General features: G+C 50.9%; 1 protein-coding gene across 1 annotated transcript; it reads right to left on the reverse strand.

Moving 5' to 3' along the window:
* Window positions 1-410: 410 nt before the first annotated feature.
* On the reverse strand, window positions 411-10,409 carry LOC140347093 (PR domain zinc finger protein 12-like). The gene is made up of 7 exons (XM_072433430.1): window positions 10,150-10,409; window positions 7,780-7,845; window positions 7,252-7,376; window positions 6,492-6,647; window positions 5,291-5,405; window positions 4,752-5,030; window positions 411-1,709 (listed from the first exon to the last, which is right to left on the reverse strand). The coding sequence occupies exons 1-7, from the start codon at window positions 10,406-10,408 to the stop codon at window positions 1,549-1,551; spliced, it is 1,161 nt and encodes a 386-aa protein (XP_072289531.1). The 5' UTR covers window position 10,409; the 3' UTR covers window positions 411-1,548.
* Window positions 10,410-10,821: the final 412 nt, after the last annotated feature.

The raw sequence follows: 10,821 nt of genomic DNA on the forward strand, positions 1-10,821 counted from the left end.
CCAGGACTAAACCAGGTCTAAACCAGGTCTAAACCGGGTCTAAACCAGGTCCAAACCAGGTCTAAAAACCAGGACTAAACCAGGTCTAAACCAGGTCTAAACCGGGTCTAAACCAGGTCCAAACCAGGTCCAAACCAGGTCTAAACCAGGTCTAAACCAGGTCTAAACCAGGTCCAAACCAGGTCTAAACCAGGACTAAACCGGGTCCAAACCAGGTCTAAACCAGGTCTAAACCAGGTCTAAACCGGGTCCAAACCAGGTCTAAACCAGGACTAAACCAGGTCTAAACCAGGTCTAAACCAGGACTAAACCAGGTCCAAACCAGGTCCAAACCAGGTCTAAACCAGGACTAAACCAGGTCCAAACCAGGTCTAAACCAGGTCCAAACCAGGTCTAAACCAGGTCTAAACCAGGTCTAAACCAGGTCTAAACCAGGACTAAACCAGGTCTAAACCAGGTCCAAACCAGGTCTAAAAACCAGGACTAAACCAGGTCTAAACCAGGTCTAAACCGGGTCTAAACCAGGTCCAAACCAGGTCTAAAAAAGGTCTAAACCAGGTCTAAACCGGGTCTAAACCAGGTCCAAACCAGGTCCAAACCAGGTCCAAACCAGGTCTAAACCAGGTCTAAACCAGGTCCAAACCAGGTCTAAACCAGGACTAAACCAGGTCCAAACCAGGTCTAAACCAGGACTAAACCGGGTCCAAACCAGGTCTAAACCGGGTCTAAACCAGGTCTAAACCGGGTCTAAACCAGGTCCAAACCAGGTCTAAAAACCAGGACTAAACCAGGTCTAAACCAGGTCTAAACCGGGTCTAAACCAGGTCTAAACCGGGTCTAAACCAGGTCCAAACCAGGTCTAAACCAGGTCTAAACCAGGTCTAAACCAGGTCTAAACCAGGTCCAAACCAGGTCCAAACCGGGTCCAAACCAGGTCCAAACCAGGTCTAAACCAGGTCCAAACCAGGTCTAAACCAGGTCTAAACCGGGTCTAAACCAGGTCCAAACCAGGTCTAAAAACCAGGACTAAACCAGGTCTAAACCAGGTCTAAACCAGGTCTAAACCGGGTCTAAACCGGGTCTAAACCAGGTCCAAACCAGGTCCAAACCAGGTCTAAACCAGGTCTAAACCAGGTCTAAACCAGGTCTAAACCGGGTCCAAACCAGGTCCAAACCAGGTCTAAACCAGGTCTAAACCAGGTCTAAACCAGGTCTAAACCAGGTCTAAACCAGGACTAAACCAGGTCCAAACCAGGACTAAACCAGGTCTAAACCAGGACTAAACCGGGTCCAAACCAGGTCTAAACCAGGTCTAAACCAGGTCTAAACCGGGTCCAAACCAGGTCTAAACCAGGACTAAACCAGGTCTAATCCGGGTCTAAACCGGGTCTGAACCAGGACTAAACCGGGTCCAAACCAGGTCTAAACCAGGTCTAAACCAGGTCTAAACCAGGTCTAAACCGGGTCCAAACCAGGTCTAAACCAGGACTAAACCAGGTCTAATCCGGGTCTAAACCGGGTCTGAACCAGGACTAAACCGGGCCCCTCTCACAGGACCATGGTGGGGAGGTGGTGGGCCAGGACAGCCGGGTGTGGAGGAGGCGGGGGTGTGCTGTGGCTCACGTGCACGCCCGCCGGCCCCAGGTGCACGCCCTGGCCCCCCTCTGAGGTGGGGCGGTGCCGGGCGCTCTTCTGGTGCGCTCGGAGCCCTGAAAAACACAAACACAGAGTCAAAGCTGCTCCAGAAGAACTTTTGTCACCGTAGAAACCACAGAAACATGTGCAAAATCAGTAAAGGTTTTGCAGTACTTGTACTTAAAGCATAAAACATGAAAGTACTTCACACATTTTGAGAACTGTCAAGCTATTATGACCTCCTAAAGAACTTCAGTGTCTTTTACGTTCATTTTGTATCAGACATTGGACCGACTTCATGAAGGAAACGCATCATCAGCAGCAGGTTCATGCTCCGCCCCTTAATCATCTGCAGCAGGTTCATGCTCCGCCCATCATCAGCAGCAGGTTCATGCTCCGCCCCTTAATCATCTGCAGCAGGTTCATGCTCCGCCCCTTAATCATCAGCAGCAGGTTCATGCTCCGCCCCTTAATCATCTGCAGCAGGTTCATGCTCCGCCCCTTAATCATCAGCAGCAGGTTCATGCTCCGCCCCTTAATCATCTGCAACAGGTTCATGCTCCGCCCCTTAATCATCAGCAGCAGGTTCATGCTCCGCCTCTTAATCATCTGCAGCAGGTTCATTCTCCGCCCCTTAATCATCTGCAACAGGTTCATGCTCCGCCCCTTAATCATCTGCAGCAGGTTCATGCTCCGCCCCTTATTCATCAGCAGCAGGTTCATGCTCCGCCCCTTAATCATCAGCAGCAGGTTCATGCTCCGCCCCTTAATCATCAGCAGCAGGTTCATGCTCCGCCCATCAGCAGCAGGTTCATGCTCCGCCCATCATCAGCAGCAGGTTCATGCTCCGCCCCTTAATCATCAGCAGCAGGTTCATGCTCCGCCCCTTAATCATCAGCAGCAGGTTCATGCTCCGCCCCTTAATCATCAGCAGCAGGTTCATGCTCCGCCCCATCGATTGAAACGGCGTAAATTGTTTCCGATTGTCTAATAAACTGGGCCAATTGTTCCAAGTACAAAGCGAACAACAGGGGGGACCAAGCACAACCCTGTCTGACCCCTCTTTCCAAAGTCAGTGAGTTTTAATGTTAAATAGTGTATTTAAAATGTGTTTATCACTTTAAATAAATAAGTCCAGCTACAGAATTTAAATCCTTCTCCTCGTCCAGACTAACCCTTTGTTTAGTTGTGTTTGTGTGTGTCACATTGTGTGTAAAGATGGTCTTATGTCGTCTTGTGTGTGTCATTGTGTGTAAAGATGGTCTTATGTCCTCTTGTGTGTGTCCCATTGTGTGTAAAGATGGTCTTATGTCCTCTTGTGTGTGTCTCATTGTGTGTAAAGATGGTCTTATGTCCTCTTGTGTGTGTCTCATTGTGTGTAAAGATGGTCTTATGTCGTCTTGTGTGTGTCTCATTGTGTGTAAAGATGGTCTTATGTCGTCTTGTGTGTGTCTCATTGTGTGTAAAGATGGTCTTATGTCCTCTTGTGTGTGTCTCATTGTGTGTAAAGATGGTCTTATGTCCTCTTGTGTGTGTCTCATTGTGTGTAAAGATGGTCTTATGTCGTCTTGTGTGTGTCATTGTGTGTAAAGATGGTCTTATGTCCTCGTGTGTGTCTCATTGTGTGTAAAGATGGTCTTATGTCGTCTTGTGTGTGTCTCATTGTGTGTAAAGATGGTCTTATGTCCTCTTGTGTGTGTCTCATTGTGTGTAAAGATGGTCTTATGTCCTCTTGTGTGTGTCTCATTGTGTGTAAAGATGGTCTTATGTCCTCTTGTGTGTGTCCCATTGTGTGTAAAGATGGTCTTATGTCCTCTTGTGTGTGTCTCATTGTGTGTAAAGATGGTCTTATGTCGTCTTGTGTGTGTCTCATTGTGTGTAAAGATGGTCTTATGTCGTCTTGTGTGTGTCTCATTGTGTGTAAAGATGGTCTTATGTCCTCTTGTGTGTGTCTCATTGTGTGTAAAGATGGTCTTATGTCCTCTTGTGTGTGTCTCATTGTGTGTGAAGATGGTCTTATGTCGTCTTGTGTGTGTCTCATTGTGTGTGAAGATGGTCTTATGTTGTCTTGTGTGTGTCTCATTGTGTGTAAAGATGGTCTTATGTCGTCTTGTGTGTGTCTCATTGTGTGTAAAGATGGTCTTATGTCGTCTTGTGTCTTTGTGGACTCAGTTTGGGAGGATTTGTTCCGTTCTTTTGGACATAATTGAGGTGAATAAACGGCACATTCAGAAGAGAAATAGTCTCTATGAGACACAGTCCAGTCGCTCCTTCAGGGACATGACGACCTCTGTCATACGAGGGGGGGAGGAGCTTCACAGGAGGAGGGGAGGAGCTTCACACGAGGAGGGGAGGAGCTTCACACGAGGAGGGGAGGAGTTTTATTAAGGGCGAGTTTAAGGTTTATAAAAGTAAAGGAGTAAGTGTGTCTTTAGAACTTTATACACTCTGAGGTGTGTAGGACTAAATCAGGACTAAACAGGACTAAACAGGTCCAAACAGGTCCAAACAGGTCCAAACAGGTCCAAACAGGACTAAACCAGGTCTAAACAGGACTAAACAGGACTAAACAGGACTAAACCAGGTCTAAACAGGACTAAAGCAGGACTAAATCAGGACTAAACAGGACTAAACAGGTCCAAACAGGTCCAAACAGGTCCAAACAGGTCCAAACAGGTCCAAACAGGACTAAACCAGGTCTAAACAGGACTAAACAGGACTAAACAGGACTAAACCAGGTCTAAACAGGTCTAAACAGGACTAAACAGGACTAAACAGGACTAAACAGGACTAAACCAGGTCTAAACAGGACTAAACAGGTCCAAACAGGTCCAAACAGGTCCAAACAGGTCCAAACAGGACTAAACCAGGTCTAAACAGGACTAAACCAGGTCTAAACAGGTCTAAACAGGACTAAACAGGACTAAACAGGACTAAACAGGACTAAACAGGACTAAACAGGACTAAACCAGGTCTAAACAGGTCTAAACAGGACTAAACAGGTCTAAACAGGACTAAACAGGACTAAACAGGACTAAACAGGACTAAACAGGACTAAACAGGACTAAACAGGACTAAACAGGACTAAACAGGACTAAACAGGACTACAGCGGTACCTGCGAGCTGTGAGTAGGCGGACTGGCAGACCACACACTTGTAGGGCCGCTCCCCCGTGTGGAGCCTCACGTGGTTGCGCAGCGTGGACGACTGGCTGAAGCGGCGGTTGCAGAAGCGGCAGACGAAGGGTTTGTCCAGCGTGTGAATCCTCATGTGCGAGCGAAGGTTCGAGCGCGAGTTAAAGCCACGATGACAGATCACGCAGCGCATCCGGCCCACGCTCAGACCGGGCGGGAGCGGGGCGGAGCCGGGCGTGGCCGGGTCCAGGTGGAACTCATCTGCAGGAGACCAGAGGTTATACAGGGGTCTAAACCGGGACTAAACCGGGACTAAACCGGGACTAAACCGGGTCTAAACTGGGTCTAAACCGGGTCTAAACCGGGTCTAAACCAGGACTAAATAAGGACTAATAAACCAGGACTAAACCAGGACTAAACCAGGACTAAACCAGGACTAAACCAGGACTAAACCAGGACTAAACCAGGACTAAACCAGGACTAAATAAGGACTAATAAACCAGGACTAAACCAGGACTAACCGCTCTTGCTCTTCTTGATGTGGTCCTCGTCTCCTCCGGGAATCCCTGGGATCCCGAGGAAAGTGGTGTGTGAGTTACTGTACCACACGAGCAGCTCCTGATCCGGAGGAATCGTCTGAGACAAAAACGTGGATTTAAAAAATACCAACGAAAGTTCTGAATATTTGTCTTTTTGTGATATAAAGTGTCATTGTAATTTAAAATAGAAAAACAAGGTCACTTTCATATTCATCCACTAGAGGGAGCTGTGCACCTGTCATTACAGTTTCCTTTCAAAACAGGACTAAACCAGGTCTAACGCAGGTCTAGAGCGGGGCTAAGGCGGGTCTAAGGCGGGTCTAAGGGGGGGCTAAGGCGGGTCTGAGGCGGGTCTGAGGCGGGGCTAAGGCGGGTCTAAGGCGGGGCTAAGGCGGGGCTAAGGCGGGTCTAAGGCGGGGCTAAGGCGGGTCTGAGGCGGGTCTGAGGCGGGGCTAAGGCGGGGTTAAGGCGGGTCTGAGGCGGGTCTAAGGCGGGGCTAAGGCGGGTCTAAGGCGGGGCTAAGGCGGGGTTAAGGCGGGTCTGAGGCGGGGCTAAGGCGGGGCTGAGGCGGGTCTGAGGCGGGGCTAAGGCGGGTCTAAGGCGGGTCTAAGGCGGGGTTAAGGCGGGTCTGAGGCGGGGCTAAGGCGGGGCTGAGGCGGGTCTGAGGCGGGTCTGAGGCGGGGCTAAGGCGGGGCTAAGGCGGGGCTGAGGCGGGTCTGAGGCGGGGCTAAGGCGGGTCTGAGGCAGGGCTGAGGCGGGTCTGAGGCGGGTCTGAGGCGGGTCTGAGGCGGGTCTGAGGCGGGTCTGAGGCGGGTCTGAGGCGGGGCTAAGGCGGGTCTGAGGCGGGGCTAAGGCGGGTCTGAGGCAGGGCTGAGGCGGGTCTGAGGCGGGTCTGAGGCGGGTCTGAGGCGGGTCTGAGGCGGGTCTGAGGCGGGTCTGAGGCGGGTCTGAGGCAGGGCTGAGGCGGGTCTGAGGCGGGTCTGAGGCGGGTCTGAGGCGGGGCTAAGGCGGGTCTGAGGCGGGGCTAAGGCGGGGCTAAGGCGGGGCTAAGGCGGGGCTAAGGCGGGTCTGAGGCGGGTCTGAGGCAGGGCTAAGGTGGGGCTAAGGCGGGGCTAAGGCGGGTCTGAGGCGGGTCTGAGGCAGGGCTAAGGTGGGGCTAAGGCGGGGCTAAGGCGGGGCTCACCTCCACTGCCTTGTAGAAGATGCTGGAGCCGACCTGAACCACCTCCAGGTTCTGCTCCTGCTCGTTTCGAGCACATTTGATGTAGGTCATCCAGCTCCTCTGGTCCTCTTGACTGGCGTCGATGAAGAAGCGCACGGTCCCGTCCTCGTTAAACACCTGAGCAACAACAAGAATCCTGTTTTAAATAAGTCCAGTCTTTATCGTGAGCGTTTATTTCCAAATCTGATCCATTTATTTGGTCTTTTCATTAAATTAAGTTTTTACAGTTTGATTTAACGTTCTGTTAAGTCAAACTGTAAAACAGTAGATCCCCTGGGGATCTACTGTGGCCCCTGGGGATCTACTGTGGCCCCTGGGGATCTACTGTGGCCCTTGGGGATCTACTGTGGCCCTTGGGGATCTACTGTGGCCCCTGAGGATCTACTGTGGCCCTTGGGGATCTACTGTGGCCCCTGGGGATCTACTGTGGCCCCTGAGGATCTACTGTGGCCCCTGGGGATCTACTGTGGCCCCTGGGGATCTACTGTGGCCCCTGAGGATCTACTGTGGCCCCTGAGGATCTACTGTGGCCCTTGGGGATCTACTGTGGCCCTTGGGGATCTACTGTGGCCCCTGAGGATCTACTGTGGCCCTTGGGGATCTACTGTGGCCCCTGGGGATCTACTGTGGCCCCTGAGGATCTACTGTGGCCCATGAGGATGTACATTGGCCCCCAGGACAGTGTGTGAGGTGCGTTGAGGGCCCTCGGGGCCCCTCGTACCTCCCACATCAGGCTGTTGTTCTTGAACAGGTCGACGTGTTCAGGGGACACGAGTCGTCCGGTAAAAGGGCCCATCTCAGTTCCGGCCTTGATCCAGGTCTTTGAGAAGATCCCCAGACCTTCACCTGCCACAGAGAACAGAACCTGAGACCCGGGTCCAAACCGGGTCTAAACCGGGTCTAAACCAGGTCTAAACCAGGTCCAAACCGGGTCTAAACCGGGTCTAAACCGGGTCTAAACCGGGTCTAAACCAGGTCCAATCCGAGTCTAAACCGGGTCTAAACCAGGTCCAAACCGGGTCTAAACCGAGTCTAAACCGAGTCTAAACCGAGTCTAAACCAGGTCTAAACCGGGTCCAAACCAGGTCTAAACCGGGTCTAAACCGAGTCTAAACCGGGTCTAAACCGGGTCTAAACCGAGTCTAAACCGGGTCCAAACCGGGTCTAAACCGGGTCTAAACCGGGTCTAAACCAGGTCCAAACCGGGTCTAAACCGGGTCTAAACCGGACCCTCGTTGGAGCCTCGTACCTGGGACGGAGCTCTGGGCGATGATGACCTCACTGGGCAGGACGAGGCTGGACAGTTTCTGAACTTCTGGAGGAGAAAAACATCATGAATCAAAGAAATAAATAATTTTCACAGTTTATTTCTTCATTGATTATGTTTCCATAGAAACGTCTTCATTTATTTGTCGATAAAAAAGACGCTCTGAAGTTTCGTAAAGTTGAATTCTGGTAAAATGATGACGTAAAAGATGAGGCCCCGCCCCCTCCGCCGGAAGTCTGCTGTCCATCACGTGCACGTTCTCCTTCACGTTCTCTCACGTAAAGCCTCTTTGTTGTTGTTGTTGTTGTTTTATGGCGGTTGGCATTGTCTCCACAACTTGTAAGAGTGAACACGTGATTGTGTCACGCAGCTGGTCGCGCCGCGCCCCGCTGAGAACCACGTGACCCGCGTCTCTAAATCATTTCAAACATTCTTATCACGAGGTTAATCCGCGCCGAGGCCCGTGAGGGGCCCGCGAGGGGCCCGCGACACAAAAACCCCCTCCCGCCGACAGCTTTTTAACGTCACTGCGCATTTCACGGTCCCGCGCGAGCGTGAAACCGGCGCGACGTAAACGAGACGCAGATTAAACGTGGCACAAAAGCAGCACGAGACAAGAGCCAGGGCCGCGCGCGCATGAGGGGCCTTCACACGGGCATGAGGGGCCTTCACACGCGCATTAAGAGGCCATAAATAATCAGAAGCCGGGGGTTAAAAGGGGGGCGCGGACACGGGATTAACGCGGTAATGGAGCCAAATGAGCCCCGCGGTCAAACAGGTGCGCGCGCGTTTAAGAGCCAATCATCGTGTGTGAATGAGCGCGTGGGACATGATGGAATGAGGCCCGCGGGTGTGTGAAAGTACAAGTACAAGTACAAGTACAAGTACAAGAGACAAATGTACTTTAGTGCATTTCCCCAGCGTCCTGGACAAAACTGCACTTTGTGAACGATCAGAGGGAAATCAGATTACTCACGTCACAGAAGTATAAAATCATGATCAGATTTTTCACCTAAACCAATAAAAGCGACTGATTTTATTTGTAATAAAATGTAATATATGTTGTGTTTTCTGTAAAAAAAATCTCATTAAAAATATATATTTATGTGGCAACAATGAAACAATAAAAAAAAATGTTTAAAGAAAAGAAAAAGAATCTTGACAGAAAAGCACTGGTCACGGAATGTAATGTTTAAGTTAAAAGGAGAAACTCTTGGAAAACGGGCTTAATTTAATTTTAATACTTTATTTAACTTTAATTGAATAAAATGTTCTTAATTTAGACAGTGTGTTTTATGATTAGACTTCTGTATTTAACTTCAAGAAAAGTGTGAACACGAATGTGCAAAACTGTGCGCGATTTCACTGCGTCAAACCCGACGTGAGCAACAACTACGATTATAACGATTAACCGCAATAACAGGTGTTTACGTGTTATTATTATTATTATTGTTATTATTGTTGTTGTTGTTGTCATGTTCGCGCGCACTTTGACTCAAAGGTGAAAATCAGACTGTGAAATGTGTTTGAGATGATCGCGTGTGTCAGAGGCGCGCGCGGGGCCTTCACGGGGGCCTTCACGGCCCCCCCCCCCCCCCCCCACGCGCGCGTCGCAGACACAAGACCCTCAGAAAAGTGTTTTAATTCACACGAGTGGATATTGTCCCGCGGGTCAAAGATTCTGTCCAATCCGCACCGCGCGTCCGAGGCCCAAACGCGCGCGGCCTTTCGTCTCAAACGTGGTGAAATGATCCGTGTTTAAAAATGTAAAAACGGTGCATTGTCTTTACTTTTCTTTGTGCTAAAAATGTGTGTTGAAAAATGGTGTCAAAATGTCATCGTAATCAGGGAATAATTGTCTTCTATGATCGCGCGTGACCAAAAGGAAAGTCTGGCCCCGCGAGGAAAAAGCAACAAATGATTATTGCAACGGATTATTTAAAGCAATTTACACATTTAAATATTCTGTCACATTTCATCTGCTAAACCACCGCATTGCGTCATTCATGAAGTCTGTGGAATAAAAGGCGCAAACGGTGTTTTTTGAACGCGCAGAGAGACATCTTATGAACACGAATTTCGTTTAATTGTCTTATAATAAAAGACTGAATTTTACATTAAAATAAAAGCAAAGTTGAAGACAAAAATAATGAATTTACATTCAAATAAAAGCAAAGTTAAAGACAATAACAGTAACAGTGTGTGAGGCCGCGCGTGGAAAGCACCTGTTGACGTGTTTGTGCCGCATTCAGAGTGAAATAAACACGCACAAAACCAAACATTTTAGTCACAATGTTTCAAATATGACTAAAGGAGATGCAGTTGTAGAATGAGCTCGTGCGGGACACTGACCTCCGGAGAACGACTGCGCCAGGACCTCCGCCGTGAACGCGGTCTTGGGGCTCACGCTCGGGGCCGTGGCGCGCTCCTCGTGCTGCTGCGGGTGTTCGCCGTGCAGCACGTGCCGCCAGCGCCCGTACAGGAAACTGTGCAGGACGTCCGACGTGATGATGTCAGCGAGGGACAGCTGCGGGGCCACGGGCTGCGGCTGCGGCTTCATGAACCCGGGCGTTTTGAGACCGAGGCTGGAACCGGGCAGAACCGAGCCCATCGCGGCGTGACCGGGGACGCCTTGGGTGCGTGGAGCGGCGTCGGTGTGAGGCACGCGGCCGCCGTGAAGACCCCCGGGGAAAGCGCGGGGGAGACGCGGGCGCGAGGTCACGGAGTCAAACCTGTCCGCGTGACGAGCTCGAGTGGCGCGTGATGGATGTCAGTCCCGCGGGAGCAGCAGCAGGTGCGCCTTCCGCGGGCCGCAGAGTGCTGAGGCACGGCCGACCTTCTGACCCGGCGTGGAGCCGGCGTGGAGCACCGAAACAGCGGGGTCAGCGCGGCGGTTTGCCCGGGGAAGAGGTGAAGCTGCGCCGGGGACGAGGAGAGGAAAGACGCGCGCCGAGTGGTTCCTCTTCAGGGTGAGTTTTGGGCTCTGGAGGTGCTGGAGGTGCTGGAGGTGCTGGAGGTGCTGGA

Source organism: Eucyclogobius newberryi, unplaced genomic scaffold (genome assembly GCF_026437365.1).
Source record: "Eucyclogobius newberryi isolate DKJ021-1_F unplaced genomic scaffold, fEucNew1.0.hap1 SCAF_6, whole genome shotgun sequence".
Taxonomy (NCBI): domain Eukaryota; kingdom Metazoa; phylum Chordata; class Actinopteri; order Gobiiformes; family Gobiidae; genus Eucyclogobius; species Eucyclogobius newberryi.

Excerpts from the sequence above, each read along its gene's own strand:
- LOC140347093 (XM_072433430.1), bottom strand. The coding sequence starts at position 10,408 with ATGGGCTCGGTTCTGCCCGGTTCCAGCCTCGGTCTCAAAACGCCCGGG. Across the intron at positions 5,406-6,491 it reads TCTTCTACAAGGCAGTGGAG|ACGATTCCTCCGGATCAGGA; the intron begins GTGAGCCCCGCC and ends TTTTTGTCTCAG. Across the intron at positions 5,031-5,290 it reads CATCAAGAAGAGCAAGAGCG|ATGAGTTCCACCTGGACCCG; the intron begins GTTAGTCCTGGT and ends GGTCTCCTGCAG.